This window comes from Lepisma saccharinum, chromosome 27 (assembly GCF_977018435.1).
Source record: "Lepisma saccharinum chromosome 27, izLepSacc3.1, whole genome shotgun sequence".
NCBI lineage: Eukaryota > Metazoa > Arthropoda > Insecta > Zygentoma > Lepismatidae > Lepisma > Lepisma saccharinum.
In genome coordinates, this window is record NC_139255.1 from 40,305,144 (window position 1) to 40,325,134 (window position 19,991).

Sequence of the window (19,991 nt, forward strand, 5' to 3'; positions counted from 1 at the left end):
TCCGGATCCGTTTGGCCATCCCTAGTCGTGATTAGCGTATCTGAGCATAAAATAGACTCGAAGCTTGGCAAACTTTTTGACAATTCACCTTAAGGGAGGGAATATGCAGAGTCATTGCCGATGTATTAAATAACCGCATGATTAACAGAGGATTGTATAATTTGAAAATGAAACCCTTGTTTGCATTTTCATTTCAACAATACACGTGTTGAATTCAGGGTTCGCTCCTTAATCTGTGCATAGATGTCCCATTGTGTTTATTCCTATATCAATCGGTATTCATCCTCATCACGATTAATCCAATGAGGTGAAAAAGGCTGCTTGAAAATAGAAAATACGTTACATAAATTTAAAATTGATATTGAATAATTTTGTGGCTGGTCTACCTCTTTATGCTAATCGCGACGATGGGATGAGTGGTGATTAGATGAAATTGACGAAAGAACACTCGAAATCATAAGTCGACCAATCAACGCGTTTGGCCACCGATCGGCAAACAGCAGAGGTTTATCAAGAATTTTACAGCTTTGTCGTTCGAGTTTTAAGTCCAATTTATGCACAGATAGGTCAATTGGGACTGGACCTACAGTGGGATCAAAGCCACAGTGCTCCTCCACCGGGTATCGAACACGGGACCCCTTAATTACAAGGGGATCAACATGGCAGTGTCCATTCGTTTTGTAATGGTACATTCAGCGGGGAAAGAGCCGTAACTTGGGTATATGTAAAAAAAAAAAAAAATAGGTGTTGGGATGGATAAGTTACTGGTGTGTAGGGTTAGCGTGTAGAAGCATCGTGATATAATACACCATGTCAATATTTACAGAAATTTTGATTAAAATGGTCATATTCGTATCGCAACAGGGAGTAGAAGTTCTACCGTTCTGTTCTACAGTAGTATTGTTGCCCTCTCTTTTACATAGAGCCGTCCCATTGATTGATTTTGCAAGGTCATTCACAGCGGGTGCGAAAACGGGTCAAATGCAAGTCGCACAGTACGCCTCAATGTCGATCCACGCGCTCTACGGGAAGAGATTTGGCAAGCAGCCATGGAAGCAGCGGGGAAAATGCCCCCCTCCCCCGATGCCCCCCTCATTCCTCCCTCCACAAGTGGCCAGAGAGTAGTACGGTCCACGGCAGAGTACGGAGCTCATCGGTTTTCGTGCGGAGGCCACGCCTTCTTCGTCCATGATCGTCTTTTGAGAGGCGCTGTTTTACTATGCAACGTGCTACGTTCGTGGTCCGAACTCGAGCCCTTCGTTCGATTCCCAGAGAAGGCTTTGTACCTCCATGAACTCGATAAAAATTAGCATTTAGGGCATATGGTACAGTTTCGCACGAGGTACACATTTGTATAAATTTTGTCAGATTGCACTTCAGAATTTTAGGAAGTCTCAGAATTTTTATAGTGTGTACTTCTGGCAATTGCAAGCAGCCCGTATGTCGACTGTTGAACAAATGTGTTTAGATTTTCGTATATTTCTTACGGAGAATGAAAAACACCCACTTTTTAACCTTTCACTAGTCAGAGCATTGGTTTGGAACATTTGAGTCTGGCATATTATTATTCAAATATACTTTTTTCCGTTCATGGAGTTGTTCCGTAAGTGCCCGTGTAAAGTTCCAGCCTTCGCCTGACACTTTTTAACACAAGCTGTCAGTTTGAACACAAATTAAGAATCTTTTTTTGAAAATACAGACACTGTTAGTTTAACAAGATGGTCTTAAAACTGGCATTCAATGAAAAAAATAATTTGTGGCTTGTGCAGCTTCTCGTCTGTCACTTGGCTCTTCTTTCTGAAAACTCCCTTATTTTTCTTATTTCGTGTCTACTTTTTTGCCACTTGGATTGTTGCGATGTTGATGAAGGATGATGATTAGACAGAATTGAAGGAGAGACTCAAAGAAAGAAAACGCATGCACAGACGGAACTTCAACCCCTAACCTTGGCCAGCAGACTGTAATTGTTTTGTACAGTACATCCACTATCCTTTAGAATGATGGCTGTCCTAAGATATACCTGCAATGAAATCTTCAAAAGCGCAAGATATTTCAATTTTATAAGCAAAAAGCCAAACTTCTCGCATTAGAAAAAAAATAAATACAATTGTACCTGAACCATTAAGATATTTCTAGACCACTCTGTATAATGTTAACAAGTAACACAAAGCATTGAAAATATTTAATTGAACAAGACTTCAGCCAGATTTCTACCCCCCCCCCCCCTCTCCTCCCCTTTGCATCTCCACTGAGGAGGGGTACAGCTTCCTTCATGAAGAAAAGGGGATACACTAATCGGGGGATAATAAATTATAATTCAGTGTAAATGACTCACGAGCACTAATTTCATTGTTCATATATACTATGTTTACATTAGATGTTATGAAATATACAAATTATTAAGAGTTAGGTTTATGCATTTCATGTTTTTTTCATTAAATGTAATTCTGTAGTTTTGTAATTTTTAAAATGTATATTTAATCTTTATTATAAATGTTTTTAATATGATCCTTTGTAATTGGAACTATTGGTTCTGTTAAGGATCTTTTGCTAAATAAGTAAATAAATATTGAGACCATCTTGTTAAACTAACATTTTCGACATTTTTTAAAAAAATTAAGGAATGTCGCTTATCGCTTGCGTGCCCTTTCGGGCTGGACATTTTTCTCAATACGGTGCATCTTGCCTGTTTTCTCAATACGGTCTTGTCGCCAATGTCTGTTGGTCGCATATACCTACGCGGTGAATGTTTTGCTTTAGACTGAAGGGACCCATGCCGCTCGACGTTTCGGTCTGAAATCTTTCCAAATTTGCCTGAAACGTGCAGAATTATCGTGCATTGTCCACTTTGAATTGGGCGCACACTGTGGCGTGCCCAAGAAGGGATTGGTGGGGGTTATAGCCTCCCCCCCTGGCCCAGCATTTCTAAAAAAAAATAACGTCAAAGGTAGGAAAATATGACAATATGAGGGTTGGCTGCCAAGAAAAAGTATACATAGACTGGGTTTTGAAACATGGGGCGTGTGAATCAATTCCAACGAAGTTTTAATTTGAAACTTATCGTGCCGCTGTCTCGGACTGGATCAGTGAACCAGTTGTTTGAAAGGTTATAAGTTTCCTCTTCCTTTTAAGTTTGAATTCTCCCGAGAATCGACGCTCTCGCTTGTGTAGCTAACCACATGTTTTCGAAGTTAAAAAATGTCTCTAAGCTCCCGATGCACGGCTGCAGTCTTCACCCTTGGCTCTGTGGATCAATATCAATGTGAGAGGAAGGTTTTTTTTACCAATCGAGAAGAATTTGTGTGTATTGCGAGCATTCTTGCCTTGTTCCCTTTATATACACAGTAGAGCACTATGAATTAAATGAGCTTTAAAAATCCCGACGAGCAACTGGATGGTATAAACTTTCCAAAGCAGTTTTGCAGTGAGGAAACTAAGTTAAGGCAGTAGCTGTGTAATTTTTACCAGAGCCGTTGTAGCTTCCGGCGCGAAACCTCTCCTTTCACCCACACACTGTGCCGGTAATCTTTGGAGTGAACGAACGAGAACTCTGCACAAGTAGTGACTCGACAGGGCTCGACCAATAAAGTCGTGAGAGGGTGAGTGGGTGCAGTTACAGCCGTTTGCAGCAGCAGCGCGTCTGATTTTCTCCGCCAACGCGCTTTCTTCACTTCCGTCATGCGCGTCTTTGCTCCACATATGCCAGAGACAGAGCATAGGATGTTGCGTCACTGAGAGAAGTATGCGAGGTTGCCTTTATTACACGTCATAGCAGGCGCTCGAAACAGCCAATCAGACAAGCATGTTCTTGAAATCTGCCTGTGCTCTTATGCTATTGCAGGCCCGAGATAACTTTGGCTGTACTTTAGTATGGGGTGAAAGTCCCGATTTTCCTATATATACGCGTATATTCGACATTATTCGACTTGATAACGGATGCTGCTCGTAAATACAACCAATGTAATTTTTTTCTTGCTGTAGAAGATCAGCAGTTGTGTGATGTAGTGCAAGGTGGCACAGTGGTTGGAAGCCAGGGAGGTCTTAGGGAATATTCAGACCGAAGCGACACGTGTCACTTGGAAACCAACCTCACACGCTGCACGTGTCGCTTGAACTGAGCCGTTTTCTTAAAGTGCGTGGTCTCACCCCGTTCTGTTGGTAGCGAATGCGCAGTGAATGCTTTTTCCCAGACTGGATGGAGCCCGTGTCGCTTCAGTCTGAAAGCTCCCTTATTCAAACAACCAGAAAGTGCTGATATTGATTTGATTTGATTGATTTAGTTTATTTTACTTCGCGTTTTGTGCCTCTTGGCTAATTTGCGAAGATGAGGATGAGTGATGAAAGGATGAAATTGATGAATGGACATTCACAAACAACCAAGCCCGACCGGGATTCGAACCCGGGACCCTTGGCGTCGCAGCGCGATGTGCTAACCGCTCGGCCACAGGGTCGGGCGAAAGTGCTGATATCTACTCGATTATTTGTAGATCACATGTTTCTTTGTAACTAATGGCAATTGCGAGTATGTGCTGCGTTGTTGCATATGTTCATTGTTTAGAGGGTTCGTAGCGTCGAAATAAAGCTTCGAACACAAAAACCTTCGACTAAAATCCTTCGCTCACCTTCTCCTCGATCCGTTCAGCTTGGGCCGTAAGGAAGCATGCTTCACCCTCTCCCTCCCCTCTTCGCGGAAATACGGTTCACAGGAGTTGCGGGTCTGCGCAGGTTTTTTTGCTGGTGGTTCCACTATACCTGCTGTAAATGTATGTGCGGTGACACGCTGAATAGGTTGTTTATACTACATATTTCGGGATCTGAGACTACCAACCCCAGCCCCCAGTGGCCTGGTGTTTTGTTCGATCTTTATCGTCACAATTTATAGAAGTACAAAAGTTAACATGAAGTGCTTAAACATACAATCCATTGTTAATCTAGAGAGAGATATGGCTGAGTGGTCGACTCACGACTTAGCTGCCGATGGATCCGGATTCTAGTCCCGACCTAGACACGAGTATTTTTTGTCAGTGCGCCTGCATCAGTTTCACGTACTCATCATTCAGTATTGCCGTCGCTCTTAGCAAATTGTGGCAGAAAAGTGAAGTGAAATAAGAAATTTAAATCTTCCCTAGTGGAAAACACTGTTGCTCTTTTTCTGCCCTTGCAATTTCTTTTTTAAGTATATGTTGACATGAAGTAACGAAATTGGATGTACTGTCGCGTTCAAAACTAATACTAGGCAAATTGCCCACTACGTTCGCTCACTTTGTTTTACGCAAGGTCTGGTTTTACCTGCTTCGTTTCAACTTTCGATCTCCCACCGACGTTTCCGGTTTCGAGTCACGGTATTGGCGTCGAACTGTTGTTTTGTGTCCCTTCCATCACAATCACTCATCCTCGAATTGTCATAACTTGTTGTTTGAAGTCCACTTTATGCACAGAATGGCTAATCGGGACTGAACCTACAGTTTATAGTGGGATCCGAACCACTGTGCAATGTGCCTCCACCGAGTATCAAACCCGGGACTCCTTGATTACAAGGCGACGACGTTTCACTACGCCTATATCATATCACTCATCCTTATCGGCGCAATTAGCCAAAAGGGGAAGAAAAGCTACGTAAAACAAAAATACTAAATGCAAGACAGCGGTCAAAGTTTGAAAAAAATCCACAAGAAGCGAACGAATCGGTAGGACAGGCACTAATATCAGAGTTATATTACTTCGAAGCACAGAATGTGCAAAATGATAGTTGCTGCTAAGTAACAAAAACAGCCACCCTCTGTTTTCGTTCTTGCTGTAAGCGAGATCCATCAGCGATTGCATACAGCTTGAACTGAAAGGACGCAGGAAGCAATGCATGGAAGAGTTCAGTATTGCATATCATGTTGAAGACTGTCGTGATTTCGTGACGGGACGCGATGGGTCATCTGCGATAAATCATTCTAGTGAATCCGTTTTCCGTGTTACCATATTATATACGGTGCGTCCGAAATTGATTAACTTGTAGTTCCTCGTTTCTATTGCTCAGAATTTTCAGAGTAACCAACACCCTCCTGCCTACCTCCGTGGCTGAGTGGTTAGCACAGCGCTCGACGACCGCAAGGGTCCTGAATTCCGGCATGCTTATTCTTGGCTAGTGTCCCTTCATCAATGTCATCATACCATGACATCCTCATTGTCGCGATTAGCCAAAGGCTAAATAATAAAAATAACATCAAAGCAACTCGCGCCTCCAGCAAATATAATAGCTCTACAATTGTAAAATTGTACATATTTTGCAATTTACATAGGAACTTTTTCGTAATAAACAAGACTATAAGCTTTACGTAATAATTCGGGTGTATGTTATTTAAACACCGAAACCAAAAGGGGGATCACCAGTTGTTTTTTTTGTTTGTTTTTTTAATGCTAGATATAACACAACTTAAGGCTTTGTGTATTAGGTACCAACCGTGAAGAAACAATTATTTTTTAAAAAAAACTCAAAAACCAATGCAAATGTACTGAAAAAAGTCAAATTCCTGATTCTAATTGAAGAGAAGCGGACAATTGTTGCTTCTTCAAGATTCTTTAAAAAAACGCCACCTTTGAGCACTTGTAATGAGAGTGAAACCTCATTTCGGCATTTAAGATCAGTTAAGTGTATCCCAAAGTTTTACGGCTTTCATTAAACCAATTTTGACGACTTTGTAGCATAGCGCTGACTCCTGCGTCGTATTCAAGGGGTCCGTAATTCGATTCCTAGTTTTTCCGATCCAAGTTTAGCCCACATGGTTGGGTGCACACTTCAGATCTCAACATATCGGCATGTGTAAATTTCCGCTAAATGGGGAAATGCGCCGAAATAATCAGCTTTAATGTAAAATTGGGTGGGAGTTGAAAAATCGCAGAATGTGAAAAATCCCTGATGCGTTTGCTTTCAAGTTATAGTAGTTTGGTACTGTGTTAAAAAAAAAAAAAAAAAAAAAAAAAAAAAAAAAAAACTTGTTGTTTCTTCCAAAAGAATCTTTCGGTTTCGTTCATGGCGATCTTTCGCAAGTGCACAAAGTGAAATGAGCCTTTGTTCCTTTCAACCACGGTCTGTTTTTTCGTTAAGTACTTCTCTCCATGCTACGTATTACGCGTCTCTTCCATCTGACGTCATAGACTCCTTCAATTCCCTTCTGTCGCATGATGAGAACGTGTCAACTGGTTTGATTTCACTCGTACTTCTGGTGTTTTGTTGATCAGGTCGCGTAACATAGTTTGGGAACCATTGTTCCGGTGGCTCTTTCTAGTTTCCAAAGGTTCCGGGTTCGGTTGAAGGTCCCAAATAAAGTCGTTTTCAAGCACGTAATGCAAACTGAAATAGAACGACGCATACTGTTACAGACGATGGCAGTTTTTCGATCTTCTCTCCCTCTCGCTCGCTCGCTCACTCGCTGTTTTCATGAACGATTTGCTTTAGAAGTCAGCCGTGCTTTCTAACCTGAACATGATTGTTTGATTTGGCTTATTTTATTTCGCGTTTCTGTCACTTTTGGCTAATCGCGAAGACGATGATGAGTGATGATTTGATGAAATTAATGAAGAGAGACAACACCCATGTCCTGGTTGGATTTCGAACCCGGTACTCCTGGCCTCTTAGCATGCTGTGCTACGAGGTCAACTAACCAGGGTATGGTTTTCGAATACGCTTGATCAAGTCGTGCTTTCTGATAGTTTTTGTTTTTAAGTCTATTTTATGCACGAAAAGGGCAATTGGAACAGGACCTATAGTTTAAAGTGGAATCCGAACCAGTATGTGCCTCCACCGGATAAAGAATCGGTATCCTTGATTACAACGTGGCGACGTAACTACCACTACATCCTATAGTGATGAACGAATTAAAAATTTGGGAAAACTTTTTCTTACATTCTGGAAGCGTATGTTGTTCCATGGATAAGGTCGTGTTTGATGGGAGGATTATTTGCAAACAACTCAAGCACCAGCTGAGGGGACTTAAACTGACACACCTACTATTTTTTTTTCTTGAAAAGGGGTGGGGGGTGAAAGCATCCTTTTCTAGGCCAGTTTTAATTATAGACTTGTGCCAGTATTTTTTCACCTTCATGTTTCCAAAAATGTTTGCTTATTCTCTGCATAATCCAGATGTTCCCATTGCAGGAAAGACACTTCTTTCAATGTTGCCATACTTTTATTTATTGATATTACAATTGGGGGATCAAACATATCCAATTAAATTCTGTAAGTCTGTTGTGTAAATGCTGAATACATTGGTGGCACGGTAGATGCTCTGGGAATATTTTAGACTGATATGTTTGTCTTCATTTTGCAAACAAAGTAGAAATCTTGCAAGTAGAGCGCCTGTCAATTGTTAGAAATGTACCTATTGTTGATTTTTTCCTCCGAAAGTACTTTTTTTCAATATTATCAGTGATATAATGCTTATATCTTTAGTGTTACTATCTTCCCTCTTATCTCGGAACTATTAAACAGAAGAACTTCTGTTTTTATTATATCTTTATCAATTTGAATCAAATCATTGTTCCTGTTATCAGGAATTGAAGTAGCATGCATATTTTACATCTAAAATTTAGCCTTTGGTGCACTAAAAATTCATCTGTGACATTAGTTGATGTCTACTTGTAACCTCAAATGAACGAACACACTTATTCTTGAATAGATACTAAATAAATATAATAACACTATTGATGCTTTTACTAGTATTTATGAATGGGACTATTATGAGTTTATAAATACAGTCTTTGAAGTGTTTTTGTATCAGAAGTTGCAATCTTGTGCTGAATTTTGGCAGCTGAAAAACCTTTCCTTCTACCCCAGAATAAGTGAAATTATTTATTTCAAACAATGTCAGGATGGGAAATTATTCATCTTCTTCAGTCATATAAAAATCCTTAGTTCAAATTCTAACTCAGTCATTGATGTTTCTTTGTGTGTGTTCCCTGGTGTTTCATCAGTTCATCAGAAACAAACAATTCAAAGCAATCAAAATACCAACAAAATCTCGATTTTCTTTGTTTGCTAATAAAAATCAGGCTTGCATGCATGCACCCTTGCTCACTCACCCTCTCTCCCCATCCCTTCATGTAGGTAACTCACTTACTTATATAAAGAAAGGGCAATCTTGTAGAAAGGAAGAAAGAAGATGCTAACCATGAGTGGACTTGAAGTCAACTGTACTCTCAGTGTCCGTAGTAGGTGCATGAACTGTGTCATATGAACTACCAGCCGGCTACCTATCAGAATGCAAGCAGCTATGAGATCTACATTACTGTGTGTGTGTGCAACAAACCCAGGTGCAAGACCTGCCCCATACTCATCACCTCCCCCACCCTCCAGATTCCTACCACTGCAGGTGAGTTCACCCTAAGGGCAGGTGCCACTCATCCAACCTCATATACACTCTCATCTGTCAAGTCTGTGGTAACTTCTACCTGGGCGAAACCTCCACCCCCTTGAACCTCAGGATCAATAACCATCGTTCCTCCATCCAAAACTCGACTTCAGTCACCATCCATACCAACAGCCATAACACCACCTTCAATAACTGTTTCCGAGTTGCTATTATCCATCTTTTACCCCTCCCCCCACACACAGACACCTTCCCGCAGGCGATGGGAAAGGGCCTATATATCAGGCATGCATGCCACTATACCCCTAGCCAACCAATATCCTTTCCCTTCCTTCCCGAAATTAACCCACCCACCATGCAGTAAACACGGTGAAAGTACGTAACATTTGTTACCTATCAACTGTTTCTGGCAACACTGTACTATGTGACACTGTGCTACATCTTCCTTCTCCTGTGAAAATGTGGTATAACCCGTGAAATATCAACGTCTTTATTTTTGTGTGTTAAGTGTTTACTGCCTCCTTTCTTCATTTTTGTTTATCCACCCTTGCGGCATTTTTCTCATCCTATTCGTGTGTGTGTTTGTCATATATATATAGGACACAGTAAACACTTACCACACAAAATAGAACACATTGATATTTCGCGGGATGTACTGCATTTTCACAAGAGAAAAAGAGGTAGCTCAGTGTCACATAGCACAGGGCACAGAATAAAGTGAAATAAGATTAAATATCCTAACAACACATTCTGCCTATGCATACATAAATGTTTGTAAGATCCAAATGGAAGGAATTGTTGCAATGCCTTTATTACTCTTTCTGCATTTCTCTACCAATCGCAATGATTTTGCTTTGCAAGGTAAAGTGTTACTTATCTAGGGGAGGGGTGACTGAAAAATTAAAAGATCCTATGATCTATTTTCAAATCTGAACAAATTTTGTTAGTGTTAGATTATGCTTTAACAAGTAGAAATAGTAAAATTCCTATCCATGTCAAAGACTAAATATGTACAAAATAATCCCAGAAATGCCATATTCATTGAGGTATTGTTTAGTTTTGTAAAGTGAAAAATGGAATTGTTCTACTTTTATGAATCATTTTGATAAATGTAACTAATTTTATAAAATGTCTAGTTAGTATATATATTTACTTCTTGTTAATTGCTGGCATGATCATTAATATGCATTTTTCCCCCCTTCTCTCTTTCCAGTGATATTGACTTGGTAGTGATTGGCAAGTGGGAGACTTTACCACTTTATACTTTGGAGAAAGCATTGTTAGATAATGATATTGCTGATCCAAAGTCCTTAAAGGTTCTGGATAAAGCCTCAGTAAGTTTTATTATGCTGTATAATAATGTATTAACATGATATATAATTCTTAAAAGTAGAAACTTGCAGATACACACATTAATCATTAGCTTACTTTAATTAGGATAAGATATAAGATAGTAATAATAGATGTGTTCATTATATAGAATTGTTAATCAGTGTTTAATAAGTCTGAGAACAAGCAGAACTGTAAATCAAGTCTATATTGTAAGAAAAGTAAACCTGTGAAAGTGTCTGACAAATCTCTTCAGACATGTTTGTGCTCCTGAGTGAATTATTGCAGTATTGGAATATGAAGATAGTATATTACGGTCTAGTTAAATTTTTAAATGTCTTTCCTTTATTTTAGTAAATAGAAAGATTTCACTCCACTATTATTGACTACTAAATTAGGGCTAGGATTGTCATATATTTTTTGTAGGGAATAAAGTACTACTACATTTCTGATACATATAAAAATACTTGTTGTGGAAAACTAATTGAGTTAATTGCTTTGTTAGGCCATATTTGGACATTTCTACATAGCTGAGCCTATTTTAACAATTTTTCACCCATATTAACCCTTAAGTGGGTGCGTGGAACTGTGCAACATAAGTAGGTGCGTGGTGAACATAGTTCACCATTGCGCCTACTTGTAATTCATGGAATTTATATATATTATTATTAAATACTGTGGGAAATTTATTGATTACTGCACATCATCAGAGATGTATAGATGAAGGAATAAAGTCATGTACTATTTTCTTATGCACGTAGAACATGTTTATTACATTTGCAATAAATTTTCCAACTTTTAATCCTGGAAGGTTCATTACAATGTTTCGTCTTGGGGTTCTGGCTTTTGGTGGAGGATCTTTCAGCCACTTTGTTTTTCCATCTTTTGCAACGTAATAAGGTAGATCCTTTTCATCTTCATTTGATTGAACAGTGTTACCTGATGAGCCAAAGTCAGGTATCTCACTACCTGATTTATTGAGAGTATCAGAATCGGCACTGTCATCTTTGCTGTCGTCATGTCCTTCAATTTCACTAATGTGTCATGTTCACTCACAGAAAAGTGATCGCTGACATTGTCATCACTTTGTATGTTCACATCACTATCACTTTCATCTAACAGAGCTCCAATGTTAGCATCGGAAACAGCTTTATTCCTTGAAGCAAATGAAGTTGCAAAGTTTAAATTACAAATCAGCTTGTACCGCAGACACGCCTTTGGTCTTCTCAAAGCAGCACTATATGACTCCAATGCAGCAAAACTCCACTAGATGTCAGACACATACCAAACACCAGCAAACATTTTTTTAAAAAAAAAAAAAAAAAAAAAAAAGTAGTTTAAAATAAAGTTACACAAGTAGATGCGTGGTGAACATAGTTCACCAATACACATTCAAAAAAATGCAGTATTCATATCAAGATGTTAAGTTACAATTTTATCATTTATATTTGATTGCAATCATGTTGTTGAAGATTAGAAAAATTAAGACTGTTGAAATTTTTTTTTTGGCAACATTATGCTTAGTCATATGAGCTGTGGTGAACTAGGTTCACCACGCGCCCACTTAAGGGTTAAGCACATTTTTCTTTTTACACTGTGCTGTTTCTGAAGTGGATAAAATTTGCTTTTCTTATGTCAATCAAAGTAGAAATAAAATTTTCATTTAGTAGTCATTGAACATCACATCTTGCGATCAAAGTTAACTAACAAGAATTGTGAAAATTTCCCAGCATAGCATGTGGTATTGATATTTGGAATGAAATAAATAGTCCTTATGTACTTTTAAAATTTCATACTTTTTTTTTTACTTGTTTCTCTTGCTTTGTATATTCATGGAACTTTTATGTCTTTATTTGACATATTTTTGCTGATTTTTAGGTCAAAAAGTCTAGCCGTACTAATAAAATGTGTTCCTGTAGGTGCCAATTATAAAACTGACAGACAAGAAGTCCGAAGTTAAGGTTGATATCAGCTTCAACATGAGCAATGGAGTGAAATCTGCTGAGCTCATTAAAGAATTCAAGAAGTCGTTCCCAGTTCTCTCCAAACTAGTTCTAGTTCTCAAACAGTTCCTCTTACAAAGGGACCTCAACGAGGTGTTTACAGGAGGCATCAGTTCATATAGTCTCATATTGCTCACAGTAAGCTTTCTACAGGTATGTATCTATATCACTTCATACTCGTATTCATACCAGTGCCAGTATTGCTACTGATGCCAATATTTGAATATTGTTGCAATTTAAAGTTGTTCATTGCAACTATCCCATGTAATCTCCTAGAATTTTGCTTATGATTTTTCACATTTGCATGGCGCTGTTTGAAAATTTTTCACCTAGCATGATATCTGACAAATGGGGATAAACACCACAAGGGAGAAAAATTCTTCTTACCTGTGGAATTTAAAACTTTCGGTAATGATAGGACAAGTCATGTTTGTCTATAAGGATCAAGGCATGGTTTAATTCCTAAAAAAAGTCAAACAATAAATAAATAAATAAATGTGATGGATGCGTATACCCCTACATCAACTCAACATAATTTCTTGCATATTAATACTTCTGTGACACACAAGTGTTTCCAAACTTGAAACTCGTTTCCACATTTATTTATAGAAGTCGAAAATATTTCTTTGCCCTCCGATTTTTATTCATAATGCCTGAATTAATGAATGCTCTTTTTTTATGTAGTGATTAGACTGGGATTTATGTGCATAAGTTGTTTTTATTCAAAGGGAATATTTAGAAAATAACACCAGTAACTGCCTTCTAAATGTTACGGAGTCTTCCCCTTTCACATTTGATTTGCATGATGCATAAAAGGATAATCTCTTTTAGTGGTAATTTATGTGTTACGTAGTTGTGTGGGTTTTTCTTGAGAGCCCAAAGAAGTTTTCTCAAAGTTCAAATATACTTGATGCTTGATGAAAAGTAATGTCAGTTTTTGGTGGTGTCCATAAAATGAAAATTTAGAGATATAAATTTTAACAGTGTTCAAGAATTGAATAGTAATATAAAGAATTTAGAAATTGAAATTGATACCAAGTGAAATCTTTTATCACGTGTTCTTACACTTCATCATATCTTTTGCCTCCCTGTCAATGTAAACAAGGAAACTACAATTTGTGTTGAGTTAATGTTACATTTTTAAAAACTCTTAAATGGCCGTCTGTTTTTCCAACACTGAAGATGCAGAAAAGTAGTGAAATATTTTTGCTTTGTATTGTCTGGCGAGTATCGAGCATTTCCTTGTTAGCTCCCATTTCGCATAGTTTTATAACATGCAAGTATTGCAGTGTAATTTTAAAGCAACAATGTAATGTTCTTTTCAGTGGTGTAAGATATTTCATGCATGAAATTTATTTAAGGTAGCTAGTGACCATTTCAAGTGGTAATGTTTTTTTTTTCTTCCATGTGCAGTTACATCCACGACAAAATGCGTACTTGCCAGAAGCAAATCTCGGCGTGTTGCTCATTGAATTCTTTGAATTGTATGGGAGGCAATTCAATTACCTTAAGACAGGTATCAGGGTAAAAGACGGTGGTGCTTACATTTCGAAGGAGGAGGTAGGTGTAAGTGTGTGAATGTAATCTTTTTACCATCTGCTCGATTTGCTTCTGTAGGTAATTGTTACGTCGCTAACAGTTATAGCAGAGAATCATAGGCAACATTTGGACTGACTTCCTATCTCTACACAACACTAAATTCATCTTATTTTCGCAAATGTGCACAATGCTTATTGACTTGAAAAATCCTGTCCTGCCTTGAAGGTAGGTAGTATACAGTCACAATCATAAAATGTTATTCTCAGAATTAGTATTCATTTTTATGGTAATGATAGAGGAAGCTGACAAATAATACCCAATGTGAGAATAATGTATTTCCGTCTCTATCACTTGACAATATCTCGGAAACTATGAGAGCTAGCAATTGGTATAGTGTTCTAGACATGTCAGTTACAAATGAAAGCTCCTAAGCTTATATTGCCAGCACTGAGCACCGGGGAAAGGATACCTTAACCCTTTTGATGTATTGCACAGCGCAAGTATGCATTTGATTGATGATATGCTCACGTCACATGTGGCACATGTTGCTTTGGTGTAAAATCTGGCATTGATACCATCGCAAAATGCACAAAAAAATGTTTCAAGTGTCCAAATTTTTATAGACATTCAGTGGAAGACCGATATTTATGCCAGTATATAACATTTTATTTTATAAAATTATCAACTTATATATTGCTTCCGAGCAACAAGTGTGCCAATTTTGCAATCGAACACAAGTTCAGTCCAAGCAGAAGAAACTGATCTCGGAAGAGACTATATGCTAATTATGTATTGCATATGTTAAAAATTATGGCATGAAGAATAGAAGAAATAAATTGTAGTGTGATGTCAAGAAAATGCTGAATATAATTTCGAGTGTGTGTCTTTGAAGCAAAACTACAGAAAAGAAACAAACTGTGCTGCCATCAATTGAGTAAGTTATGAACTGAGCTAACTGTTTACAGCAAGAAATCTGCAAGTACCATGGATACATGTGCATGATACTACCGTGCGTCCATTTTGATCTGCAGCCGAGAGATCGGGAGAAGCGTGGCGGGCGGCGCTGACGGAGATGCTGACATTTGCAGCCTGTAATGCCCGCTTATTTTTATAGACATATGCAGACATTTATATAAATATTGCAAAACGAGCACTAACCTGTGTTATAACACGCAAAAGTTCTTCTGTAATTCATCCAAGTTCTGCTCTTATATACACAAATAAATACGCTATAGAAACGATGTTAAGAGCCACAGATAATAAAGCATTTTAATCATAGTTTTGACCAGTAACATCCTGTTTAAGTTTATATCCTTGAAAGAGTTTTGTGGCCATGGGAATCGTTTGGAGGTTTCGAATGTGCAACACTGAATCAGGATTACACTGCAGACGAAACCGATAAAAGTGAATGGTTTTCGTGAGCTTCCTTGCAATCCGAAATATCCGAGCTCGAGTTTTTTATTCCTTCGCGACTAGATGAAGACAGAGTTGTAAATATAGTGGCGAGCAATGTAAACCAAGAGCGTGTTAATTTCGTACTGTGCGCAAGAGTGTTATTCTTGGTTACTTGCAGTTACTTGTTTGTGTTATTGTAGTGTGTATGTGTGACGTGTCAGTGAGATGATTGGAATGCCAGCCGCAAGATTCACGTTAGAACAAAGATTTTTTATGTATGACACGTACGTGAAAACAAACTCGTGTCGAGACGTGTGTAGGTAATTTGTACAGAAATTCCCATGCGTTTCAACTCCACACAGAGATACGGTTAGACATCTTGTCCTTAAATTACGAGAAACTGTTTCGTTAAATTTTAAAACACCTAAGCAAAAACGACGGATTCTAACCGAAGCAAAACTCGATGATATTGGTGCAGCGTTAGAACGTTCTCCAAACAAACCTCTACGCCGTGTTTCACAAGAGGTGGGCGTGTCAAAATCATCGGCACATACAGTCACTAAGCTACTAAAATTAAAACCATACTCTTATAACACAGGTTAGTGCTCGTTTTGCAATATTTATATAAATGGCTGCATATGTCCATAAAAATAAGCGGGCATTTCAGGCCGCAAATGTCGGCATCTCCGTCAGCGCCGCCCGCCACGCTTCTCCCGATCTCTCGGCTGCAGATCGAAATGGATGCACGGTATAATGACTCAAAACTAAGAACCTACATCTGTTCACACTAGGGAGAAATGTAGAAATATAATGGGTGTTCCATTTACAACTTTTGAATCTGAAGTGGTACACACACAATCCTTATACCAAATTGAAGCCTTGTTCATGCATATATTTTTAACCCGGGGAACAATGATTGGATTTCATTAGTGTCCACGCAGTGTTGCCAGATGTAACGGAAAGTGTAAATGACATTTTTTTTTACAAAGCATGAAAAATTGCACATAACACAAGTGTACGGACATGCCGATGGTATTTTTCAGTTTGGTTAGGTGGATCAGCTCGGCATCTATGGCAGTGAAAAAAGAAATGTTCATTTCTACCGATAGCCAATCGGATGAGGCATCTTTAAGGGGGAACTAGGAAAATCGTTGTTTTTAAAAATGAAGACTGTGCATTGGCAACACTGCTGGTGTTTCGGTGCCACAAGAGGTGTGTTTCGAAGCTGTATACATTATGCAATTACTGAAAACAATAAAAAAGAAACTGAAATTTTCATGAAAATAGTGTTACATGCACCTGGCAACCATGTGATGAGATTACATTTTTTGGATGAAAACTGCGGGCACTTTCAGTATCTGCTGTAAAGCTGAAAATTCCATTCCTGATGCATGTAAATAACACTATTTTCATGAAAATTTCAGTTTTTATTGTTGTTTTCAGTAAAAGCATAATGTACACAGTTTTGAAACACACCTTTTGTGGCACTGAAACACCAGCAGTGTTGCCAATAAAGTAAAAAAGTAAAGTGCTCCCCTGTGCTTTGCACCAAGCCATGGAGGCATATAGGGGTGTGGAGTTAGGGCCCCACACTTTATTGATCACAGCCGAAGGTGGGGGTGATGTGATGAGTACCATGCCCCTAGCCACCTTTACCCCCCAGAGTTTCCTACAGGTGCCCACTTTATACGATGCTGGGTGGGCGCCGGAGCCACTTGAACAGGTGGAAAAAATCCCAGTGCTCCCCCGGCAGGATCAAACCCGGTGTCTCACATGGTAGTCAGATGTCCTAACGACTGAGCTACCATGGCTAGTGTTGCCAATTCACAGTCTTAATTTCTAAAAACAACGATTTTCCTAGTTCCCCCTTAAATACTCCTCATCCGATTGGCTATCTGTAGAAATGAACATTTCTTTTTTCACTGCCATAGATGTCGAGCTAATCCACCTAACCAAACTGAAAATTACCGTCGGCATGTCCGTAAATTTGTGTTATTTGTGTTACGTTCCATTTTTCATGCTTTGTAAAAAATTTCATTTGTACTTTCCATTACATCTGACAACACTGCGTGGACACTAATGAAATCCAATCATTGTTCCCCAGTTTGAAAATATATGCATTAACAAGGCTTCAATTTGGTGTAAGGATTATATGTGTACCACTTCCGGTTCAAAAGTTGTACTATCCCCAACTGCGGTTTGCATTGTAAATGGAACACACCCTGTATTTACAATGGGGAAAGGGTTAACTTGATATATAATTGTCTTTTGTCATAAACCACAGGAGTCGGCAATCTATATATCTATCTTGGGAAATGATCAAGTTAGAAACATTAAAATTAAAATCAGCCAAAAGACAAGAAATTGCACTATATAATAATCTAGTATTCTACACTGATATATGTCTGCTGTAAGAAAAACCAATTTGAACAAATACATGTTGCTTTGAGGAAGAATCAATCGTATTGGTTGTTCCAATCAAAGCTCTGTAGGAATCTTGCACATAGGAATATAGTGCATTCCATATAGCCATTCCACTCAATGTAACTGCTGTATTGAAGTTGTTGGATAGAGAATAGTGATAATATATTTTAGGAAAAACTAACAGTGTGTGCTGGAAAGAACATATTTGTTTTCTTGAGGAATATAGAGCACTGGAGAATGCTGTAATACTTACAAAAACTTGATCAGCATCACGCAAACAAAGTTTCTATCATCAGACTTAATGAAAGAAAACTCTGTATAATCTTGGCAGCCTTTTTATTAACAGGAACATATATATATGCCGAGACAAATGACATCAAGTTCTGTGCAAAAATCTACTTGACTAATTTCTCATTAGTTAGGAGTATATAATATACAGTGGAACCTCAATTTTACGTTTTTCAGGGGACCAAGCTGAAAGAAAAATTAAAAATGTGGGAAAATCGAAAATCGAGGAAAATTTTATAACACATAACTATGTTGGGACCATCAAGGGAGAATGCATAATGCGGGAAAATGTAATATCCGGGATCGTAAAATCGAGGTTTCGTTGTATCTGACTGTATTATCTTAATGACCATCTCTTTGATCAGTATATGTCTACCTACATGAATCAAATTGTAATCCAATATTGATAACTCAGAAATAAACTAAATCAATGAATATGGAATTTGGCAGATGTAATGATCTGCAAAACACCAACTTTGCATTATATTATGGAGCATGTTGCTATTGCCTGGTAAATTCTGATCCTGCTTGAAAAGGTTTTTGGTAACAAATCAATTTATCTAACATCTCTTGGAATACTGACACTATTTTCAATATTATAAGTATTGTTTGTGTATTGAAAGAATAATCAACAAATGAAATAGATGTGTAAATTTCATATCTTGTAGTAAGCTGGAGGTTGTTACAGAAAAGTTGAATTAGTAAATTACTTTTGAATATATAGTGCAACCTTGATTTTATGTTCATAGATTTAATGCTTTCTTGGATAATACAGTCTGTTCCTAACAAGATTTTTCAGGTTTTTTTAAAAAATATTTTTCCAACATTGTTAGTTCATTAGGAATAAGTGGCAGAAAAAGTAACAGTAGGCAAATTGTCCGTAGCTATTTCGGTCATTTTTATTTTACATTCTGTTTTAAGAAATGGAAGTTTGCTGATTCAGAAGTAGAAGTTATCCTATGCTTTCTTGCATTTGTGTTTCAGTTCGTTGCAGAAAAAAGAATAAATGAACATTGTGTTGATAATTTACCTACTAGTACTTTTGCCTATGTTTGTACAAGCTTCTGAAGGACATATAATCATGTTTCTACTTTCTATTGTATTTAAAGAGGAATATATGTACAGTATTAACTGATTCATTTGATGCATTCCTAGTTGTTTTGATTGCTAAATTTTTGGGCTTTGTTTTTAAATTGTATTTTTATAGCAAGTGCCACGGTAGCTCAGTCATTAGGGCATCTGACTACTATGCGAGAGACCCGGGTTTGATCCCAGGTGGGGGAGAATCTGGATTTTTTCCACCTGTTCAAGCATCTCCCGTACCCACCCAGTGTCGTACAAAGTGGGTATCTGGAGGAAACTGGGGGGTAAAGGCAGCCAGGGGTGTGTGGCTGATCACATCACTCCCACCTTTTGCCGTGATCAAGAAAGTGTGGGGCCCTATTTCCACACCCCCTATATGGCTTCATGGCATTATGCAAAGCACAGAGTAGCACTTTACTTTACTTTATGGTTATAGCAAGCTAATATATTTGTAGAAATGGCAGATTAGTATTTATTGGTAACAAGGGTCCTTATGATCTTTAAATCACGTAGGAAAATTGGTCTTACTAAAGTGATGGGGACCTTTTTGTAAAAACCTACAAAGTCAGGGAAT

At 38.2% G+C, this 19,991-nt stretch overlaps 1 protein-coding gene across 2 annotated transcripts in view; it reads left to right on the forward strand.

Annotated features, from left to right (window-relative positions):
- Positions 1-19,991, forward strand: part of LOC145980346 (terminal nucleotidyltransferase 4B-like) — an 80,397-nt gene that overhangs the window by 46,113 nt on the left and 14,293 nt on the right. For both annotated transcript variants that reach the window (XM_083113402.1, XM_083113401.1), the window contains exons 3-5: positions 10,570-10,690; positions 12,605-12,841; positions 14,102-14,248. In XM_083113402.1, coding sequence (XP_082969528.1) covers positions 10,570-10,690; positions 12,605-12,841; positions 14,102-14,248 — 505 coding nt within the window. The remainder of the gene's footprint in view (positions 1-10,569; positions 10,691-12,604; positions 12,842-14,101; positions 14,249-19,991) is intronic.